Raw genomic sequence first — 24,220 nt, 5'->3', positions numbered from 1 at the left:
CCACAGGCAGTGAGCCTAGATCCTGAAGGTGAATGCAGTACTCACGGATCCTAGATGATTGAAGCAATGAATGGATTCATCCCTGCGTGTACCCCGTGAGAGGGAATCCGGGAAAGAATGAAAAGAGCCACGTGGAGCACAGCGGTAAGTAAAGAGAACTGGGGCCAGGATCAAAAGTAAAAAAAATATATACAAGTTTAATTAACACATAGTGCCCGCACAAAAACCGAGGCTGAACTCTGACGCGTTTCCCACCGTAACTGGCGCTTTATCAAAGAGTGTCATCCCCAGGTGAGTCACAGCCTTAGGCCTCGGGCATAGACACTTTGCCCGTGCTGAGGCGCGCTGAGGCTGAGGGAAAGCGGTGCTTTCCCTGGCCTTAGAGCGCTCGCCGTCCTAGGGCGTGTCTGGGGGCGGGCCAGGGACGTCACGGAGCTGGTTCGCCCTCATTGGGCGAACCGTTCACGTGACCGGCCCTGCGCTCCGGCGAGCGCCAAATCTAAAATTTAGGTAAGACACGCTTCCGCAAGCGTGCGCGAGCCCCTGCTAAAGCAGCTCTCATTGCGGCTGCAGGGGCTCAGTGCTGAGCGTGAGCGCGCCTCAGCACGGATCAGCAAGGCTGACCCTACTATGTCCCAGGCCTTATATAGAGGGAAGCCCCAGGTGAAGCACCGCAATCAGTGTCCCACTAGGTAAACTGACCGCCGACACACGATATGTATCATACACCAGACCACAAAAAAAGATGTCCGCCCCTCCGCCGGGGCATCCCACAAGGAGTAATAGTACATTTCACCCATCACATTAAACAAATAAACAAATGAAATAAATCTACAAGCACATTAAAAAACGGAGAATGCTAAAGAATTGTATCAAAGCAACTGAACTAATTATACAATTTAAGTAGAAAACGGAGAACAAAGCAGACTAAATAGTATAAACTTATATATAATTTAAACTATCAAATAATGTTAAATAGTACTGAAGTTGCATATATAGGTATAGTAAACTAGAATGGATTGATAATCCTATATAGCTAATAACATAATCATATATAAACATATTTCCAGGTCATCATTAAGATATATATATATATTATTGATGACCTCGAAATATATTTATTCAATTAGGAAGAAAAATAAATATACCAGGAAAACTAAAGCAAAAGCGTATTAGGGGAGGTGATAGGCTTAAACTCCTCAACAGAGATGTCCCGTTCAGTATTGATGTCCACAGGGGATAATGTATCCAAAGCATGAAGGAACTCCTGACGAAGCCAGCCATTCCATTGGCGAAACGCGTAGAGTGGACCCGCCTAGGAAGTGAGAGGATTGGTGCTGCGAGCTGTCAATCTGTTGCCGGACCGGAAGTGACGCGACGGAGCTGATCGTGCCCACCGGAAGTGACGTGTCGCGCCGGAGACACCGCTGGAGGCGATCCCCACACTGCATGGTGCAGAGGGAGCTACAGAGAACCTGTGAAACAGCCCATCCGGGACGTCGGCGGTGCGGTGAGCTGCGGCAACCATCTACACACTCCATTTCACTAATATAGTGATAAAACGCTATTATTGATTTTAAACATTGTAAGTGCACATTTTTATTATTACATAAATATTATCCTTGTACCATTGATCTGCACCATGGAGGTCTGTCTTTATCTTTCCATGTACGTCTGCACCTGATATTCTAGTCCTAGCTGCTTCCTGTCTGTGTCCAGAGAGACCCACCAGACTCCACATATCCCGCCACTGTCTTTATCCTACTGACATTCTGTGAGTAGGCAGCACATAGGAGCCAAGCATCACATTATTTCATCATTGAACATTATTGTCTGCACTTAGTGTGTTTTTTCTTTGTTGTTTTTTTCCCACATGCTCCCCCTGGGTTGAGAAAAAGCGTATTGATCATCTGGGACCAGTCAAGACAGTACCTTCCAGAGGGTCTGAGCAGGGGGTTACAACTTATATTACTTCTTCACAATTGCACTATTTTTAGTCACTTTAATTTTTTACACCATCATGTGTGTTATATATTCACTGTATTTTAAGTGATCACTAGCATTTAATTAGCGCCAGGTTTCACCAATCACTTTGTCACATTCCAAAGCATGAATCCAATGCATCTCTGTTGAGGAGTTTAAGCCTATCACCTCCCCTCACTGGGGTTGGTACATGCTCGATACCCACGAATTTAAATTGTGAGATATGACCTGAACGGCAATTATTGAAATGTTTTGATACTGGTAAAATGGCATCTTTATTTTTGATCGATCTAATACGTTCCATCATTCTAATTTTTAGGGGTCTGGTGGTCCGCCCCACATAACCCCTTCCACAACCACATGTAAGATAATACACAACATACGCTGTGTTGCAGTTAATGAAGGTTGGCATCCTCTGGTAATGATTGTCATTTTTGAAATACACTCTTGTCATTGGTGCCGCAGAACAACACATAATGCAATGACCACATTTGAAGAATCCGCATGGTTTTATTAAATCCCTGTGCCCTATCTGATTCCGATCGGAAGAGACTCGGTGACAAATGGTGTGCTAGAGATTTGGCCTTCCTACATGCAAAATTAGGACCTTTCTCCACTGTTTTTTTTATATCTCTACTAGCTGAGAGACCCGGCGTTGCCCGGGATGTAATTTTGGGGGGGGGCGTACGACAGGGTTAGGCTACCCCCCCATTGACAGCTAGGTGGGTGACTGAGTTGACTGAGTGTGTGGGTGACTGTGTGGGTGGGTGGGTGACACTTGACTGAGTGGGTGGGTGGGTGGGTTGGTGACTGAGTGGGTGACTTTGGGTCGGTTTGACTTTGGGTCGGTGGGTGGGTGACTTTGGGTCGGTGGTGGGTGACTTTGGGTCGGTGGGTGGGTGACTTTGGGTCAGTGGGTGGGTGACTTTGGGTCGGTGGGTGGGTGACTTTGGGGTGGGTGGGTGACTTTGGGTCGGTGGGTGGGTGGGTGACTTTGGGTTGGTGGGTGGGTGACTTTGGGTTTGACTTTGGGTCGGTTTGACTTTGGGTCGGTGGGTGGGTGACTTTGGGTCGGTGGGTGGGTGAGTTGGGTCGGTGGGTGGGTGACTTGGGTCGGGGGGTGGATGACTTGGGTCGGGGGGTGGATGACTTTGGGTCGGTGGGTGGGTGACTTTGGGTCGGTGGGTGGGTGACTTTGGGTCGGTGGGTGGGTGGGTGACTCTGGGTTGGTGGGTGACTTTGGGTGGGTGGGTGACTTTGGCTCGGTGGGTGGGTCGGTGACTGGGTGACTTTTTCAGGGTCGGTGACTGGGTGGGTCAGTGACTGGGGTCGGTGACTGGGTGGGTCAGTGAGTGGGTAGGTGGGGTCAGTGACTGGGTGGGTGGTTTTGGGTGAGACTGGGTGGGTGAGTGTGAGACTGAATGGGTGGGTGAGTGTGAGACTGAATGGTTGGGTGAGTGTGAGACTGAATGGGTGGGTGAGTGTGAGACTGAATGGGTGGGTGAGTGTAAGACTAGGTGGGTGAGTGGGAGACTGACTGGGTGGGAGACTGACTGGGTGGGAGACTGACTGGGTGGGAGACTGACTGGGTGGGTGAGTGGGAGACTGACTGGGTGGGTGAGTGGGAGACTGACTGGGTGGGTGAGTGGGAGACTGACTGGGTGGGTGAGTGGGAAACTGAATGGGTGGGTGAGTGGGAAACTGAATGGGAGACTGAGTGGGAAACTGAATGGGTGGGTGAGTGGGAGACTGAGTGGGAGAGTGGGTGGAAGACTGACTGGGTGGGAGACTGACTGGGTGGGAGACTGACTGGGTGGGAGACTGACTGGTTGGGTGAGTGGGAGACTGACTGGGTGGGTGAGTGGGAGACTGACTGGGTGGGTGAGTGGGAGACTGACTGGGTGGGTGAGTGGGAGACTGACTGGGTGGGTGAGTGGGAGACTGACTGGGTGGGTGAGTGGGAGACTGACTGGGTGGGTGAGTGGGAGACTGACTGGGTGGGTGAGTGGGAGACTGACTGGGTGGGTGAGTGGGAGGGTGAGTGGGTGACTGACTGGGTGGGTGAGTGGGTGACTGACTGGGTGGGTGAGTGGGTGACTGACTGGGTGGGTGAGTGGGTGACTGACTGGGTGGGTGAGTGGGTGACTGACTGACTGAATGGGTGGGTGACTGGGTGACGGACTGAATGGGTGACTGAATGGGTGGGTGACTGAGTGACTGGGTGGGTGACTGAGTGACTGGGTGGGTGACTGAGTGGGTGGGTGACTGAGTGGGTGGGTGACTGAGTGGGTGGGTGACTGAGTGGGTGGGTGAGTGAGTTGACACTATGGGTGGGTGACTGGGTGAAAGTGACTGGGTGGGTGTGTGGGTGAGTGGGTGGGTGACTGGGTGGGTGGGTGGGTGACTGACACTGACTGACTGGGTGGGTGGGTGACACTTGACTTGACTGGGTGGGTGACTGGGTGGGTGGGTGAGTTGACTGGGTGGGTGGGTGACTGGGTGGGTGACTTGACTGGGTGGGTGACTGGGTGGGTGGGTGACTGGGTGGGTGGGTGAGTGACACTTGACTGGGTGGGTGACTGGGTGGGTGGGTGAGTGGGTGGGTGAGTGGGTGGGTGGGTGACTTGACTGAGTGAGTGGGTGGGTGGGTGACTTGACTGAGTGAGTGGGTGGGTGACTGAGTGAGTGAGTGGGTGACTAAGTGAGTTTTTGGGTGACTAAGTGAGTGGGTGGGTGGGTTACTGAGTGGGTGGGTTACTGAGTGAGTGGGTGGGTGGGTTACTGAGTGGGTGTGTTACTGAGTGGGTGGGTGAGTGGGTGACTGGGTGAGTGAGTGGGTGACTGGGTGAGTGAGTGGGTGACTGGGTGGGTGACTGGGTGGGTGGGTGACTGGGTGGGTGACTGGGTGACTGGGTGGGTGGGTGAGTGGGTGGGTGACTTGACTGTGTGGGTGGGTGACTTGACTGGGTGGGTGGGTGACTTGACTGAGTGGGTGGGTGACTGGGTGGGTGGGTGACTGGGTGAAAGTGACTGGGTGGGTGTGTGGGTGACTGGGTGGGTGACTGGGTGACAGTGCGTGGGTGGGAGACGGTGGGTGACTTACCTTGACCCCGTGGCATCTGGCTGGGGCAGGAGGTGAGTTCGGGAAGCTGGGGGGGGCAAGAGTGGCAGGAGACCCGCGCCGCGCTTCCCCTCTCCGGTAGCGGCGCACGTGAGGGGGAGTCCCGCGCCGCGCTTCCCCTCTCCGGTAGCGGCGCACGTGAGGGGGAGTCCCGCGCCGCGCTTCCCCTCTCCGGTAGCGGCGCACGTTAGGGGGAGAGCAAAAGGCCCGGGCCGCGCTTCCCCTCTACGGTAGCGGCGCACGTGAGGGGGAGAGCAGGAGGCCCGGGCCGCGCCGCGAGGGAGGAGGAGGCTGGAGTTTGCTGCTGAGCAGGAGGGCCGCGGCGCACGGTGAGGGTGATGGTGCGGCTGGGGATGTTGCGGAGCGTGGGGATTTGGGTGAGGTGGGGGGAGAGAGTGAGGGGCACCGGGAGAGGAGGGGGGGGGGTGTGTGTGGAAGGTGAGCTGCGGTCCAACTGACGGGGGAGAGTGAGGGTGTGTGTGTGTGTGTGAGGGGTGTGTGTGTGTGTGTGTGTGTGTGTGAGGGGGGGGTGTGTGAGGGTGAGGGTGTGTGTGTGTGTGTGTGTGTGTGTGTGTGTGTGTGTGTGTGTGTGTGTGTGTGTGTGTGTGTGTGTGTGTGTGTGTGTGTGTGTGTGTGTGTGTGTGTTTTTGCCCGTCACTCTGCCTCAGGCCAATGAGAGGTGCGGGGGCGGGCAGGCCAAGGGACCAATGAGATTTCCGCTAGGGACGCAGACATACAGTGCTTTCAGAAATATATAGTAGATCCAGGTTTAGCACCTTCCAATGTTTGAAAAAAAAATGGTGCGAATTTGACTTGACTGTCTACTGTGTTTGGTTATAGATAAAGGCACCTGCCTATTGTGCCCTTGTTTGAAGTCTCTCTTATTCTTGTGTCTTTGATTTGTTTGTAATAAATCCTGCCGATCTGTAGATTTTGCATACAAACAGGTATTATTGATGTCAGTATTGGTATATCCCTCGGACACAAATCTTTGGGGCAGGTCAGCTGATTGTATTTCAAAGGATTCTTCATTTGAGCACAGTCTTCGAAGCCGAAGAAACTGCCCTTTTGGAACCCATCTTTTTAAAGAGGGTGGGTGATTGCTATCTGCTTGAAGAAAAGTATTTCTAGCATTTTCCTTCTTGTAGATATCTGGCTGTATATTGATATTAACATCAGCATAAACTGGAGCAAATAATAGCACCAGATTTAGTAAGTGAATCCTATTTAAAGCGATGCTACTCTTGTGGCCCTAGTTTTGAAGCCAGGAGACTTTGATACATAAACCTTACAAACCACTCAGATTAAATACTGGAAAATACAGTGGTTCGGGTTATTTATAGGGATTCACATAAACGCCGAATTCAAACGTGTCAATTGTTCCCAGAGTTGCCACCTTCTATTGAAGGCTAACCCTGAGACTTATTGCAATACAGTAAGGCCCCATCATACAGTGGGTTCCGTTCTAGGCCGCTGCTGGAAAGTGAAAATCGCCAAAAAGCAGAACATAGCATTTGCTATGTCCACCGGCGATTTTCCGTCTTTCCTAACCCTTCTGCACATGTGCGGACTTGGTCGCTTCCCCCTTCTGCGCATGCGTGGACTCGGCCGTCCCCCCTTCTGCGCATGCGCGGACATGGCGGCCCCCTTCTCGATACCGCTGTATTGGGGGATCACAGAGAAGCGAAACGCTGAGCAGCGGGGCCCTACTGTACTTTTACATTTATTTCTCTTACCTGCGGCATCTCCCCCCTGCCCGCTCCAGTCAGCATGGCTCCGCAACGTCAAATGGTGCGCGTTGCCATGACGTGACGTCACAGGGAGGCAAGTTGCCATGACAATGGGATGCCTCATGGCGTCAAGGCGCCCCCCTGACACCCCCGTTGTCATGGCAACGGACCACCGCCTGGCGCCGCGATGTCATGTAGCGTCCCGTTGCCCTGGCAACGCGGTGCCATTTGATGTCGCGCAGCCATGTTGATGAGATTTGCAGGGGGATATGCCGCTGCCGCCATTTTCGTGGTAAACCCGTAGCCCGGTGATACGCGGCCGAAACCTGAAGTCTCCGGGTCAAACCCGGAATGGTGGCAACCCTGATTGTACCCCGTTTTTAACACTGAATTTTTTTTTTTTTTTTTAATAAAATGAAATCATCGGAAAAATAAAAAAATTAACACCGAAAAAAAATAACATTATCCCTAATTATTAATGTCTCTCGGCTGCAAAAATGGGGCACACAAATATAGACCAAGATCTCTGCTGTCAGTGACAGGGGGACACGTGCTCCAGGCTGGGAGCTGCGCGGTCACTTTAAGGCCTGACACATTACATCATGACTCGGCCGCGATGCATTGTGGGCGGGGAGGAGAGGACGCCATTTTTTCTCTCTCGCTCTCTCTCTGGTATTGGGGAGTAGACAGAGGCGGATACCGGTCACCGACAGGAGGAGGATGAGACCCCGAGCCTCGGCTGGCAGCTAGGAAGGCCTGGGGAGGGTTCTCTGTAAGAGATCGGCTCGGGTTTTTCCTTCGCATTCATTCTCCGGCCGGGAGGGAGGAGTCACCATCCCCACCCTGACACCGGCACTGACAGGGACCGCAGAACGGTACGGGGGCTGAGGGAAAGAGGGAGGGGCGGGGGGTGGTTACTAAGGTGACAGATGGGGAGGTAAGATTTGGGGGGGCCCTGGCTCTCCCTCTATTCCTACAGAGGGGGTGGCAGAGGCTGAGTAAGGGGTGTAGGGTGGGGGTAGTGGGGGGAGGCTGAGTGGGGATGGGAGATGCTACGGGGAGGCTGTGCAGGGAGTATAGATGTCAACCTTCATGGACCCCGTTCAGTGAGATTTGGGGTGGGGGTTTTGCAATGCGTTGCTGGGCCCTCTTGCAGTTAAGGGGATAACCCATAAAGCAATATCAATTAAATGAAGAAGTGCTGAGTAGAATGTGGTCTCACTGATTGGAAGTCTATAAGAGGACTGGTGCTGCAAATCAATGAGACTGACTCCGAACCAGTCAGACTGCTGTGAGGGGTGAGGCTGCCTCGCTTGCAGTGAGTGAGGTTTCTCTGCTTTACCCTCTTTACATTGCAGTGAGTGGGACTGTCTTCTAATAGGTGACCTTTACTCAAATTGCAGGGTCTTGATTAGGCTGTCTTGTGTAAAGGGCATTTTGATGGGTGAGGGGGATTTGTGTGGGTTCATGGGTATTGGGATGGTCAGTGGTGATATTGTGTTATACTATACTATACTATGTTATTGGTGGAGTTTTTTTTTTTTTGGTGGATGCAAGTGGTCTGTGCTGTTTTGGAGATGAAAAGGGTGTAGGGGTAATATAGGAGGCAGTGCTAAGTGAATTATAGTTTAGTATGTACAAGGATGAGTTGGTGGTGATGGTATAAAGTGCTAGTGCTTGGTGTGGCTGAGTATAATGGAGGGGTAGTAGTACTGTAATGGCTGAGAATACTGTATATATCAGGGAACAGTGGTGGTAATGTATGTATAGCTTTATATAGCGTCCATAGTGGGCTCGGCGCTTTACAAAATGATTGAATCTATATTTGTTGTGCATAATTATGTTAAGGGGGGAAGAAGGGATGATGAAATGGATTGTAATATTTGTGATTTGGCATGCAAGATGAGGATAAGGTGCTGGTATAGGCCGATGGAGAGGTCAGGATTTTGGGTGCATGATGATTGCAGAGGGCTAGCAGTGACGATCTATGGTGATTATACTGCATGGCAGTGTTAATAGGAAGTGAGGACTGGTGGAGCCTGTATCCAGCACTGCTGCTTGTTTGTCTTGTCATTCTCCTAGGGATTGAGCTGCGTCAGTCTGATTACACCCTCACTGTGCAGCTCAGAGGCCCCACCAGAGCTAACTTCCCCCTCACCTCTCCAGGGATATTACAGAGCAAAGCAGTGAGCCGATGGTTTCTCCCAAGGGGGGTCAAGACAAAAGATGGGGCGTGGGGGGATTTGTCTGTTTTTACATGTTATTTTATCATGTTTCTTGCCTAATGTGAGGCTGGGCTCCATTTTAACCCCATTATCCTTACATGTCTATTTTAGTATTGATGCAGTGCAGCAGGATTCTGTGTGTGTGTGCATATACAGTATATGCGATAGTGAGGTCATAACCATTTCAGTGAATGGTTGCATGCCAAACAATTTAACCCGTATGTGGTCTAATAAAGCTAAAATTATCTCGCGTCTGCCATGTGAAAATTCAGCTTCAGAAGAGAGCATGCGGTAGGATGGGACTAGATCCCCTCTTCAGTAGTAAAGGTTAAATGTGACCCTCCCCGCCCACTGCAGAGGCTTTTTGAACCAGTGAATATCGGGGCACAGTCCCCACACTGGGCTGTGCCCGACACACCCTGCCAGTGCCGAGGCTGTGATGCATCAGGGTACTGTCATCGTCCTCACACAAAGAATAGGTGGCAACAAAAGAAATTACCGGAGCAAAAATCTCAGCCTCCCCAACGTACTTGAAATGCAAGTATCCATATGCATGCCCACAAAATAATTCAAGGCGTGCCAAAGGCTTTTTAGGGCATACTGATTGTAATCTACAGAAGCTTTTCAGAAAGAGCTGAGATTTGCAGACATGGTTATCTTCTTAGGCTGCTGCCATAATTGACCAATTAATTCACATTTTCTTCTCGATTGACACGACAATCGCTTGCAACGACTGCATTTAGCTCTTCTCTGTAAGGATCTCGTCTCCATGAAGATGCTTTCTAGTTTTAACTATTTAGCGTTATGTGAAGCAAAGGTTTAGTTTAAAGCGCCAGTCCTGCTTCCTTGGTCCAATATATAATGTTTGGTCTCCTGTTGCCATAGGTAGTGGGAGTGTAAAGGATATTTCTCAAGGAGCCACCATCCTGTTCTATATTAAGGTAAAATTCAGCCCTGTAGGACAGGGTTGCTCAATTCCAGTCCTCAAGCCTCCCCCCCCCCCTCCTCCCAACAGGTCAGGTTTTCAGGATATCCCTGCTTCAGCACAGGTGACTGGGATATCCTGAAAACCTGACCTGTTGGGGGGGCTTGAGGACAGGAGTTGTGCACTCCTGCTGTACAACATGGTGTGGCAGGGGCACACCCTTGACAACATACCTACTGACTCCGATACAGTCTTGTCATTCTCGCGAAACAAGACATGCAGCATTCTAGGACATGTCAAAGAACAACTGGATGACCTGACTCATCAAACCAGAAAATGAAAGCTTGGGTAGTGGTGTAAAATAGAAATAATAATTGACCCAGATTGCTTGTCTTTTCGTCTTCTGACATGGTGGACGTTCAGAATTGAGGGGAGGGGTAATAAACTTTGAAGGACATTGATACCGGAATAGGACATTTGGTCATGACCGTTTCGCCGTGACCAAATGGCTGCAGCTGCGCCGCACCACCAGCCTCCACTGCCGGAATCCCCGCTGCCAGCCGCTTCTAAGGTTAGTTTTATTACTGTTTAGAGTAGGGGGTTCATTTAAGGGTCTTAGTTTTTCGTGTAGGGGGTTTGTGCACTTACCCTTTGCGGCAAAGTGTCTGGCGGCGGGGTCAGGCTTGTCGAAGCGTCGGCCATTTGATCGCGGAAAAACTTGCAGCGACCAAATGCCTTACACCACATTGATATCACCGTGGAATCCGCTTTAACATCAGTTGGAGATGAAAATACTTTAGTGAGTGTAATGACATTAGTAACCAGGGAGATTTTAAAATGGAGGCGCGGTACTTTTTCTGCCAGTTGTCATTATAAACACTTTTGTCCACAATTGAATCCAGAGATTCAAAAAGTAGCAGTTAAGCCAAATACATAGCACATTTATAATAGATTTAGATGCTTTAAAATCATCTAAAACTGTTTCCCACTATGCTAACAATGCATTGTCGTGCATGAACAGATTTATTTCCACTTTCCCCAAATACAGATTATCTTGAAAACACAACAGTGACACATGAGTTAATAAGAGAGAAGATTGGTATATTTACCTTGTATTTTTTTGTTTGCGTCTCAGTCTTGCCATCCTTTACATTTCCATACAAGTAGTGTTGACACATTTGAAGCTCTGTTTAGGTATTTAACTCCATGATGTCTTCTGTGTGTCTAGGTGTATGAAAGATAAAATGTTCTTACAGGCTTTGTCTTGGGCTATCTGTTCCTGTGTCCTACAATAAACTCATTGCTAAAAGCAATAGCCCTTTTTCTCATTGCTCTGACAGTGTTTGCAAGGTAGTACAAATAATTTTGAAGACTCATTGTGTCTCATGAAGGATTTACAATATAAACCAAGGGTAGGCAACGCCAGTCCTCGGCCCCCAACAGGTCAGGTTTTCAGGATATCCCTGCTTCAGCACAGGTGGCTCAAGCATGTATTCGATGGAGTCACCTGTGCTGAAGCAGGGATATCCTGAAAACCTGACCTGTTGGTGGCCCTTGAGGACTTGAGTTGCCAACCCCTGATCTGAACGTTGTTGCAGGTGGCATCCGAAGGTGAAGAGGTATGTTCATGGTCGCAGGTAATTCTGAAGTGGGGATTTGACTGGTTTACGAGCTTCAAATCTTACAACTAAACTACTCTTTTAAAAACTGTTTGGAAAGAGCTGTTCAATGTGCTTTTATATACTTTAGTTAATTATGGTTCAGCAACTTCCATTTCAGGGCTGTTTAGCTGACATTTGCTTACATTTAGAAGTATAACTGTGTTCTTTTTTTGTGCCAAATAAATATGTCCGATCTCTAAATGTATTGGGATGGCCAGTAGAATTCTGCCATCCCAGGAATCCGGGGGATAGAAGACCTTGTTGGGTGGAAAGGAACCACCCACTTCAGGCGTTTTAGTTATGTAAAGACGGCGGGCACGGCCTCTTTTTTTCCAGCTGCTGAAACATTAATGACAAACTCCTTTTGCTGCTCAAAGGTCCTGGAAAGCGTCGCTTCTGCAGAGGCAGCTGTAGTGTTACATCAGCATAAAGTGGCAAACATTCCCATGTGCTGCGTTCCGCGCACTATATTGTAATCGGGAAGCGCTATATGAAATTAAGTTATGTTGAAAATGTAAAATCCTAAATTATCCTCGTGGACATTTTTCTCTCTTAATTTAATTTATTTTTTTTAGAACATCACTCCACATAGATTTTCAGTTACCAGATTATGTTAAAATAGGTAGCAGAAAGCCGACGGGGCTGGCTTTGATGAAAAAACTACATTTTAGGATATTTAAAGTCTAAATGGCTCATCTTACCATATTGTATAATGTTTGTACTTATTCTGCACAACTATTATGGACTTGTCACTTCACAGAACATGGAGGTCTTTTAATGGGATCCTAGTTTCTTAGGACTTGTATTGGATCATTTGCTTTGGGTTTAGCTATATTGGCGTATTTAGTAGAACACAATTCAGTAGCCAAGATACATTTTTACCTTTTTTTTTTTAAAAGAAGGTTTGACTGGCCTGTGTCCAGGGATTGCACAAATATATCATTTTTACCAGCAATTTTCACTTCCTTCCCAATTCAAGTATCTCCCGATGGAGGGAGGAGGCAATTTTCTTTGGTAAGGTCCTTTTTCCTGAACTATTAAGTATTTACACACTTTTCCAGAAGCTCATAGCCAAAACATTTTTTGAAAGGACCCAGATTAAATTTGTAAAATAGAAGTGATTCTGCTATACAGTTTTAATAACATTTCAGATAATACATTAGATTTAATCCAAATACAGTACATATTTCACTGTTAAGGCTGTGTAAGGTTTGCACACATAAACTGAGTATTTTAGTTTCATTTTATGTCCAGTGTTATCCTCCTTGTGACTGCTGGTAAAAGAAGCTATGGATCTATACTACTTAATCTGTTTACTGCGGGTAGTATTTTGTTCTAGTTGCTATGTGCCTTTTATGCAAAGTGCATTTTTTTTGGTAAATTTTTGCAAGCTGTAAAGGTAACTGGTGTTTTTTTTTTTTTTTTTTTTTTTTTTTTTAAACCAATAAAGTCCATTCACCCTCCCTTCCCCCCTCCCTATGTGTGGTGCATTTTCACTGTCAGGGAGTAGAACAAAATTAATTGTAGTAGTGTTATAATCCATCACAGCAACAAATATTACAAGACCAGTTACAGTCTGATTCGTAGACCCCTAGATATGGGTTGCTGCCATTATAACTTAGAACAGTAAAGATAATGTTTCACTTCTCTAAGCAAAAGAAAGTTTACGTAACTAGGGGAAACCCCAATCTGACAATAATTAAAGCAAGTCAGTCACTTACCTTCCTCAGTCGGGAGTGAAAAAATCTCCACTATGCAAAATGACTTTGCTGTTGCCTATTAAAGCAGTTTATAGACCAATGATGGCAGTTGTAACATTTAAAATAAACATTTCAGGCACTTGCATACAGACCGTTGCTGATTGTAATTTAAAAAAAATTTTTTTTCATATCCATGTAGAACATGTACAAAACATCTGAGGTTTCAAATGTTCACGTGCAAGAATAGGGTTTGACAATCGTTCATGTTGGTGCAATGAAACCTTTCACTAACTGCATCACAAACATTTGATATGAAATTGCTAACCCTAAAGCTGGTTGGGCAACTCTGCAGCAGATTCAACACAAAACATATCAAGTGCAACACATCTGCAATGCTTCAGAAACAAACTACTTTTGGGACTCTGCTTTGAATGATATGCATGACCATAAATTAATGTCTATTGCAGGGATGGGCAACTCCAGTCCCTTAAGGGCCGTCAGGTTTTCAGGATATCCCTGCTTCAGCACCGATTGAGCCACCTGTGCTGAAGCAGGGATGTCCTGAAGACCTAACCTGTTGGCGGCCCTTGAATACTGGAATTGCCCACCCCTGATGTAGAAGAAGGAGTAAAAGGCTAGAAGTGTATAGAGTCACAAGGGTGTTTACTTTATTCTTCCTTTTATTTATTTTATTTTTGGGGGTAGGAGGGGGGTAGGAAAGAAGTTATATACCGTAGTACAGTGGTTCCCAACCCCAGTCCTCAAGGATCAGTAACAGTGCAGGTTTTACGGATACCCCGGCTTGAGCACAGGTGGTTCAGTCACAATGATTGGGCCACCTGTGCTAATGAGGATTGCCTTAAAACCTGCACTGTTAGTGGTCCTTGAGGACTGGAGTTGGGAATCACTGCCGTAGTAGATGAGGTTGAAAAAAGACATCCGTCCATCTTCAACCTATGCTAAATTTCGACGACAGATACTTGGCCTATATTTGTACTTGCAGTATATTGATCGAGAGGAAGGCAAACAAAAAACCCCAGTGAAATATCATCTAATGATCTCATAAGGGGAAAAATAAATTCCTTCCTGACTTCAAAAATTGGCAATCACATTACAGGTAGTCCTCGCTATCCAACATTTCAATTTACAATGAATGGCATATCCAACGCAACCCTAAAGGCCGTTTTTCGATGCCGGAATGCGTTATCCAACACCTGAATGCGTTATCCAACGCTCACCGCCACTGATTAACATGGGACTCCCTTTAGTATGGTTTCACTATCCAATGCTACTTCCAGAACGGATTCCGTTGCATAACCGAGGACTGCCTGTACTCCCTGGATCAATACCCTTCCCATGCTTGCGTATTTGGTATATCCCTGTATACCTTTCCTTTCTAAAAAGATGTCCAACCTTTTTTGGAAGATATCTATTGTATCTGCCATCAGTCCCATGGGTAATGAATTCCACATTTTAACTGCCCTCACTGTAAAGAACGCTTTCCTTTGTTGCTGGTGAAATCTCCTTTCCGCCAACCTTAAAGCAACAGTCTGTTTGTATGGGATGTAATCCCAGTATTCAGGGCTCAGCTATCCTGGGTACATATGTATGGATGTACACTGAATCACAGCAGTAATTAATCCAGACACTCGAGCATGAGTAAAAGCTATATGAGACTCACTATGGTAATATAAGCAGGGAAGTGTACTAGTTATGCTGGAGGAATAACACAGATCTCCATATATACCATAAAGGTACTGTATAAACCCCCAGTAAAACAAAGGTACATACCATAATATGCAGTCCGTGTGAGAACCTCAGTAGAACAACTGCTCGGTCACTGATTAATGCGTGCGTCACGCCAATTGCATATGAAGAAAGTGTGTGGTCCGGTGGCGGAGCACAGCAACGCAAACAATGGGGGCTACAAACCAGTTCAAGAATAAAAACGATTTATTGGGTGGTCACAAGGAGTACAAAACACTCTATTGGGTGGTCATAAGGAGTACAAAACACTCTGACGCGTTTCAGGACCTAAGTCCCTTTATCAGAGTTTATCAAAGACTCTTTGATAAAGGGACTTAGGTCCTGAAACGCGTCAGTGTTTTGTACTCCTTATGACCACCCAATATATCGTTTTTATTCTTGAACTGGTTTGCAGCCCCCATTGTTTGCGTTGCTGTGCTCCGCCACCAGACCCCACGGGACCACACACTTTCTTAAAGCAACAGTCCAAGCCAATGAGGACGAACCAGCTCTGTGATGTGTTCGCTATGCCTCCGATCGCCTCCCCAATCTCCTGCAGCCAAGTGCGCATGGTAGCGCGCACCTGCGTGTCCGCACCGTCACCATGAGCGTGGCCGAAGATGCCGCTTTTCTAATGTAAACAAATCTAATTTAGCTAGCCTCTCATAAATCAGATTATCCATCCTATTTATTAATTTGGTGGCTCTTCTCTGCATTTTCTAGTTCTATAATGTCTTTTCTAAGGAGTGGTGCCCAAAAATGTACTCCATATTCAAGGTGTGGTCTTACTAATGCTTTATAAAGAGGCATAATTATGTTTACTTACCTTCCATCTATTGCCCGTTTTAATGTAAGATTAGATTTTGTTTGCCTTTGCTGCTATGCATGACTTTGGGCACTATTACTAAGCCTGCTGTCTACAAGCACTCCTAAATCCTTCTCTATCAAGGATTCTCCTAATTTATACCAATTTAATTTGTAAATTGTCTGTTCTTGTTTCCCAAATGCATACCTTACATTTATCTGTGTTTAAACCTCATCTGACATTTACCTGCCCAAGTTTCCAGCCTCTCCAAGTCCTTCAGGAGAATAATTACATCCTGCTCTGATTCTACTACTTTTCACAATTTAGTATCATCAGCAAAGATGGTGACTTTGCTCTCTCTGCCAACCTCATGGTCATTAATACACAAGTTTTAAAAGGAGGGGTCCAAGTACCAATCCTTTAGGTACTCCACTCACAACTTTAGGCCAACTTGAAAAAGTTCCATTTATTACAACTCTGTCTATCCTTCAGCCAGTTTTCAATCCAAATATTTTTACTGAGTCCAATTTGCTTTATTTTGTACACCAACCTCGTGTGGAAACATTGCAAAAGCCTTTGCAACATCTAAGTAGACCACATCAACTGCATTACCCTGGTGTAAATTCCTACTTTCCTCAAAGAAACTAATAGGGTTAGTTTGGCATGATCTATCCTTCATAAATACATGCTGACTATTACTAATTTTGTTTTCCATTGGGTATTCCTGAATATTACCCTGTACTAAACCTTCTTCAAGTAGCTTCCCCACTATTGATGTCAGGCTTACCGGTCTGTAATTTCCTGGTTGTGATCGAGCTCCCTTTTTTTAAATATAGGCACCACATTTGCTTTACGCCACTCTTGTGGTACTGAGCCTGTGGAAATGGAGTCTTTGAATATTAAATGTAATAGTTTGGCTATTACTGAATTTAACTCCTTAAGAACTCTTGGATGTATGCCATCGGGGCCAATTGAACATTGTTTTGCCAGAATTAATTTGGCCTATGATTTCATATCTTTGAAAACTGACGTTTGCTGTAGATGTATATTATGTTTTGAGATCCTGTGTAGGCTCCATGTTGAAATGGATCCAAGGAACACTGCTTAATCATGGCTTGTTTCCGTTCCCAGAAACAGATGTTCTGCAATATCATAATGCCAAGTGGGCATTTGAATGCACATGGAAAAAACGTAATGTTAGTTGGTTGAAGTCCAGCCTCTCCTATGTTCCAGTTACACTTCCATGAACGTGACTGCATTTTTATGCAGGACTGGCTGTTACTGGGTTAATTAACGTTTATATTGGTATATTTTTAAAGCTTACGTGATCTTGAATTGCTTCTATTTCTGAGTGGCTTAATATTGGTATCGCCACCTTTCCCCCCCACCCCCTGCTAATTGCAGTCTCTTGTGATTTGGTGTATTTTTATGGTCTGGATTTATGTGGCAGTATATTTATGGGGAAAATCTGAAAATACGACTGTATACTAGCGGAGAGGGCTTGCTACAGATTGCTAATCCCACACAGCTGCACATTGGTTATTGTTGTTTTTTTTTCTTTATTTAGTAAGTGGATAGATCATACTACTTTTCTACTGTGGTTTTCTTTTATAAATTACAAACGACAGTATTTCTTGTGAATCCCTGAAATGCAACGTTTGGGTGATGTTGGACTTTATATAGTCAAGAAAGCTTGGTAAGACAGATCATAATTATCATTTCTTATTTAGGTGACTAAAACCAGGGTGGCCAACTTCAGTCCTCAAGAGCCACCAACAGGTCAGGTTTTTAGGATATCCTGAACGTGACCTGTTGGTGACTCTTGACGACTGGAGTTGGCCATCCCCGGAATAAATCATCTATTTGTTTCCTATTGTAAAATACTGCACATTGAGTTTCTTGATGACATGGTGGTAAGAGCCTTCCCTCTTTATGCCTTTGGCTGCTTAAATTGGGCACCAACTAGTTATCAAGATTTGAAGAATAGGAGTGAACTAAAGAGTATGCTGAGCAGATACCAATCAAAACCACCATGGCAAACTTGGGAAGGTCTGTTTAGGGAGAAGACCCTGTTACAATCCTGCATTGATGTACTGTAGCACCACTGCATGTTGATTTTTCAGGAGGGTGGTGCAATGAGGATTTATCCCACATAATATGTAACCGTGCATATACTGACGTTTTTGTTCTTAAACAGACTAGTGGGAGCTCTTGGGTCTTAATTATAACTTGTCTTTCCCTTTGCAGAATGTTTGACAACATGTCCACAATGGTGTTTCTAAAGGAAGACAAGTTGGAGAAGCTCACCCAAGATGAGATTATTTCTAAGACCAAACAGGTGATCCAGGGACTTGAGGCTTTGAAAAACGAGCACAATTCCATCTTGCAGAGTCTACTTGAAACCCTTAAATGTTTAAAGAAAGATGATGAGAGCAACTTGGTGGAAGAGAAGTCCAACATGATCCGCAAGTCTCTGGAAATGCTGGAACTGGGGCTAAGTGAGGCACAGGTAATTCTGAGACCTTACGGAGAAGCTGTCATTATATAACAACGTACGTCTATTGGAAAAACATATATGGATATATATCTCCTTGTAAAGCTAATGTTATTTGGGTGTTCCAGGTAATGATGGCTTTGTCGAACCATTTGAATGCAGTAGAGTCTGAGAAGCAGAAGCTGCGAGCCCAAGTCCGTCGCCTTTGCCAGGAAAACCAGTGGCTGCGTGATGAGTTGGCCAACACTCAGCAAAAGCTGCAGAGGAGCGAACAGTCGGTGGCCCAACTGGAGGAAGAAAAGAAACATCTAGAGTTTATGAATCAGCTGAAAAAATATGATGATGACCTTTCTCCATCTGTATGTAGCTTTTTCATGATTGTCCTCTACCGAATAGTTTTCTTTACATTTTGCTTTCACTGTATTTTCCATTCACCGTGTCATCCCTCCCCCATCCCCCTAAGTTGTAAGGATACCGGGGAGAAGGGGAGGGCAGTGCTTGAGGACTGGAGTTGAGCCCCCCTGTTCTATGTTATGGTTTCTAAGGAAATTCAACTTAAAACTCCTTTTGAGTCACTGCTAACTTTTAATGTTATGATAAACTGAACTTTTCTATTTTAAAATTATTTTATTGGCTTGTAGAGAAAATAGGTTTTACGAACACGTTTCATAGAACTAAAAATAAAGCGGCTTCGCTTTTGAACATTGCAATTCAAATCTCCACGCTGAATTGAAGGGTTCGTGCTGTTGACGAACGCCTTACATTATATCTGCTTGAAAACTATTGCCGATGTGAATGTTGAGTGCTTTTAACGATGACTTTGTTGCTCCTTTTTTATTTATTTTTAGGATGATAAAGACAGCGATTCCTCCAAGGAACCTCTGGATGATTTGTTTCCTAATGATGATGATGATCCAGGCCAAGGAAGTAAGTTCTTTGTGTTATTGTCACGGGTAGTCTATTATCTTGTACGTCAAGGTAGTGACCACACATTCTTCAAAAATACATTTTAAAGGAAACCTGCCGTTTTTGTTCAATGGTCAAATAAACAGTGATATGCTGCAAACCATTAGTCAAAAAACAAAACCGTATTACTGGTGCTGCTGGTTCAAAGGGATACCTGTCACAAATATCCAAGCTTGAACTGTGAAAAGGAAAGATCCAGTGCTCCACAGATTTGCAAAAGTATCACATTTATTGCGCCATACACTTATGTGAAAGTGTATGGCGCAATAAATGTGATACTTTTGCAAATCCGTGGAGCGCTGGATCTTTCCTTTTCACAGTTTTGTTCAATGGAACATATGCCCCATCTCCCTAACACTACCCTCAAAATAATATAACCATACTTGCTTACATTGTAAGCTCTTCGGGGCAGGGACTCCTATTCTTATTGTGGATTATATGTCTGAAGCGCTTATTTCCATTGTGTTATATTTTGCCCATTCTATGTATATGGATGGCGCTATACATATACATACAGGGTATTTAAAACTCTTCTGTCTTCGAGATACAGACAGTTGTGCATGTTTTAATTGATTTAGAGAGAGAAGCAACACAAGGCACATACAGATTTAAGTTAATCTAATTTATTTAGAGCCAATACACAATGTTTCGACCCTTATGCTACTTGATTTCACTTGATAAAGACCTACGGGCCGAAACGTTGTGTATTGGCTCTAAATAAATTGGATGAACTTAAATCCGTATGTGCCTTGTGTTGCTTCTCTCACTGTATCCATTGGATTTACTGCAGGCTGTCCTTCAAACGCAGGAGGCCCAGTAATTGAATTATTATTATTATTATTGTTTTTTGGTGTGCAGCACTTGTCTCTATTTTGAATTGATTTAGAGCCAGATTCCACGGCACTCCAGCCCATAGTGATAACAATCTGTGCATTCATTTACACTGGGTATTTAGAAAAGTTTAGGGGGCTTAGCATGTTGGAAAGCTAGAACAGCAATGTATTTATTTTAGGAAACACTGCTTTTCTCTTTTTTTTTTTTTTTTTTTTCGAAGGAAAGGTTTTATCTCCAAAAATATAACAAATACAAGTACATTTTGAGTAGTCCTAATAAAGAAATAAAAACACTGTTCAAAAGAGCGTATCAGGAACTGTACCATGAAAATAAACTGAGCTTCAAAGGTTTGGCACAAACCAGTGTAATGTGTTTAATCTGATTTGTGCAGTACAACAGCAGCACAGCAGTGCTGCAGCTGCGGCCCAACAAGGTGGCTATGAAATCCCTGCAAGGTTGAGGACCCTGCATAACCTGGTCATTCAGTATGCTTCCCAGGGTAGGTATGAAGTCGCTGTGCCCCTCTGCAAACAAGCACTTGAAGATCTGGAGAAGAACTCTGGTCACGATCACCCAGATGTTGCTACAATGCTCAACATACTGGCTTTGGTCTACAGGTCAGTAGCATGAATTGTCTATTTCCCATTATAAATAGCTCTGTATTTTCACCATATCCAGTTATAACCATGACACAATGCTGAGTTAGCCTGCAGATCATTGTATTACACTCTGTTAAAGCAACATCCGGTTAAATTTTAGTTAACTGTGCTGCAAAATGATGTACACGCTTGTATGGTTACCATCATACAGTTATTGTATGTTAACGCTACTAAGTAAGCAGTGAGATTTATTTAAGGCATTGAAATGCTGCAGCCCTGACACTGCCTTCTTAAGACACAACTAAGTAATAACTGCAGCTATTGGAATGCAGCAGGAGGGTTTCTGAATGCTTGAGATAACTGCAGACCACGTCCTGTTGGTCTGGGCGCCTGTATATCAGGACTGGGGTGAAGGTTGTAGCAGTTATTATGCCTATCATACTCAGTCAGCAACTTGCTGTAACTATAGTGTGTGCAGCAGTGTTGGTTTAATAGCTTCTGCAACAACCTCTTATCCTTGTGTGTGCTTATCTCATTACGGATTATTGGTCCCTGTGGGGGTTGTTCAATGGTCACAGGTGTATGCCATATGGGCTAAAAATAGCCATATGATGGGGCCAGCAACAAAATATGATTGACATGTTAATTCCCAAATGACTGTAGTTTTTACTATGCCCATTTTGTTTCAAGAGCTGCTCTCCTTTAGCATTAAACTAACCACATCCACCCCTTACATCCTTTATAAATTCTGTTTCAGAGATCAAAATAAATACAAAGATGCTGCAAACCTATTAAATGACGCCCTGGCTATTCGTGAGAAGACTTTGGGCAAAGATCACCCAGCGGTCAGTAAACAGATATTTAGTATAAATTCTCTGACTTTTTTTCCATCTCATTGTTGCATTTCGTTTGTTAAAAGTCTCTAATGTTAAACTCAACAGGAGAGTTTACTTATGCCCGGCTATTCGGTACAAGCAGCAGGTAGGACTACACAGTACTGTCCATACCAATTACCAATCACCAATCACTACTTCTTGACGATAGTTTGTTTTTACTTGTTAAAGCAGCAGTCGTCCTGTGTGCACGATTTTACAAGGCAGATTTTTGCTCTAACCCTGGGGCCCTCATGCTGCACCCTGCTGCACGTAGCGTGTCATTGGAATTGTGGTGACGGCGGGTCAAGGCAGCTTCTCCCTTAGTGTTAAATGATCGTGACAGGAGTAGGTGTTACCTGCCAAACAGTCAGCTGTCTGCAGTGAATTATGTATGGAGAAGCCAAGTACAACTCGATTGCTAGACGTGTTTTAGGAAGGATTGCTGCTTTAAGGATAACTCTAAACTGCTTCTTTTCAAATGGAAAAGTCTTGCACTTGATTTCCCCCCCCCCCCCACTCCATATAATCATTGCATGTACATGGAGATATTAGAGATATTGTCAGCAGGTACACAACTAGTTTTGTACAATTGTTAGCTGATTTATGAAGAAATATCCAGCATTAAATGTGCAAACATTACTGGCATCGATGGCATTTATTATGGAGGTACCCGAGATTCATTGTAACCCATTTGGTGTAAGAGAGGCCTGCAACGTGTTTTTTTTTGTATTTTTAATCTCCCTTAACCTACTTTTTTAATTGATGGAAAGCAATGCCAGCTACTTGCAACAACGCCTAACAAGATGGCTCTTGTACAAACACATTAGAATAAGTGGCAGCAATAATACATGCGGCAACAGCAATGTGTTGGAAAATATGTGTTTTTTATTTCTGAGTCAGAGACAACTTTCTTACTGTACAATTTACAAGCACCCGTTCTTAAAGAATAAAATCCTCAATTTAAGAACTAGAATTATTTTCTCTCAAACGCATGTTGTGCAGTCTTTGAAGCTATACATTTTTCAAAACCTAATATGATAACGCCACAGTTCTGGTGTGTGTGTGGTGTCTCAAACTACGTTGCACCTTACAAACCAAAATCATATTCTTTATATAATTCATCGACCTGCAGAAATTTGACTCTCTCCTTGCTGTTCAGTTCCCAAACACAAATTATTTAATCAATACGATATCTGTGATTATTTTTCAATCCTCCTGCACTGAAGTTGCTAACTTGTTCTAGAATTATACACACATCGATTTACCAATGTAATTAACATGTTTGAAAATAGCTGTAAACACAGAAGCCCAAATGCAAATTGAATATGACAAATTATTTAGTTCATTTTTATGTTTTTCCTTATGTATGGATCATTTAGTTCAATCTGTTCTATAATCGGGGTCCCTTTCCCAGTAGCTCTCCAGTTGGCACAATAAAATATATAAATGTGTAATACTGTGGATGTGGGTTTCCAGCTTGCTGCGATTGTGTAGGTCTAATTGAAAGCATTCCTGTGCAATGCCTTTGCTGAAAATGCTCATGAGCTATTTGGTTATGTTTAACTCTTGGCAGGTTGCAGCCACGCTTAATAATCTTGCAGTGCTCTATGGCAAACGAGGAAAATACAGAGAAGCAGAACCTTTATGTAAAAGAGCTCTTGAGATCCGGGAAAAGGTATGGAAAATGAACCGAAGCAGCTGAAGCTTTTTGTTAATAAAGCAAATGTTTGTTTCGTTGACAATTGAACGCACATGGTGTACACTTACCATACAAATGTAACATTGGACAAACATTACCGAAACACTACAAGCAAGCATTGTTCATAGTACATTTTATCCATCACAAATACAGATTCCCACTACTTGGAAAATCTGCAAGATAGGCCTTGCGTTGAGGAACCCAAATTACTGCTGCTTTATTAAAAAGATGTCATTCTCAGTGTACACGGATCATGGCATAACCTCAACAGTAAAAAAATGAAATGACTTGTGTATAAAATGGAAATCCATCATGACTGCACATCTGTGTTTAGGTCCTGGGCAAAGATCATCCAGATGTTGCCAAGCAGTTGAATAACTTGGCCTTATTGTGCCAGAACCAGGGCAAGTATGAAGAAGTGGAATATTACTATCAGAGAGCACTGGAGATTTACCAAACCAAACTGGGACCTGATGATCCCAACGTGGCAAAAACAAAGAACAACTTGGTAATGAATCTCTGCATTTGTGTGTTGTGAGATGAAGTTGGCAATTTTGTGCTTTTTTTTTATTTTCATTAATGGAAAATACTTGGCCAATGGACTGTTTTTGTACCACAGGCTTCATGTTATCTGAAACAAGGCAAGTTTAAGCAAGCGGAGACTTTGTATAAGGAGATCCTTACCCGTGCCCATGAAAGGGAGTTTGGATCCGTTGATGGTAAGGATCCCAATTTGAAATAAAGGATAGATTTGAATGTACCGTTACAATTTTGACATGTTTGCATCAACATAAAGCATGTATTTAGCTTCTTTTTCTTTCTATATTCTTCCTGTATGTTATGTTCTGGGAGGGGAG

The 24,220-nt window shown here is 44.6% G+C and overlaps 1 protein-coding gene across 7 annotated transcripts in view; it reads left to right on the top strand.

The window, feature by feature from the left end:
• Positions 1-7,457: 7,457 nt before the first annotated feature.
• Positions 7,458-24,220, top strand: part of KLC1 (kinesin light chain 1) — a 33,764-nt gene continuing 17,001 nt past the window's right edge. For 2 of the 7 annotated variants that reach the window (XM_075614981.1, XM_075614979.1), the window contains exons 1-9: positions 7,458-7,709; positions 18,144-18,405; positions 18,519-18,749; positions 19,239-19,317; positions 20,582-20,807; positions 21,547-21,634; positions 23,238-23,339; positions 23,698-23,871; positions 23,983-24,082. In XM_075614981.1, the coding sequence (XP_075471096.1) occupies positions 18,145-18,405; positions 18,519-18,749; positions 19,239-19,317; positions 20,582-20,807; positions 21,547-21,634; positions 23,238-23,339; positions 23,698-23,871; positions 23,983-24,082 (1,261 nt within the window). In that variant the 5' untranslated portion in view covers positions 7,458-7,709; position 18,144. Of the gene's footprint in view, positions 7,710-8,018; positions 8,153-18,143; positions 18,406-18,518; positions 18,750-19,238; positions 19,318-20,581; positions 20,808-21,546; positions 21,635-23,237; positions 23,340-23,697; positions 23,872-23,982; positions 24,083-24,220 lie in introns of those variants that run through there. The other 5 variants (XM_075614983.1, XM_075614982.1, XM_075614985.1 and 2 more) reach the window with 3 other exon arrangements.

The sequence above is a fragment of the Ascaphus truei genome, chromosome 9, assembly GCF_040206685.1.
Source record: "Ascaphus truei isolate aAscTru1 chromosome 9, aAscTru1.hap1, whole genome shotgun sequence".
NCBI classification, from domain to species: domain Eukaryota; kingdom Metazoa; phylum Chordata; class Amphibia; order Anura; family Ascaphidae; genus Ascaphus; species Ascaphus truei.
The sequence above is the reverse complement of the archived record's forward strand: the minus strand, read 5'-3'. Positions and strand labels throughout refer to the sequence as shown.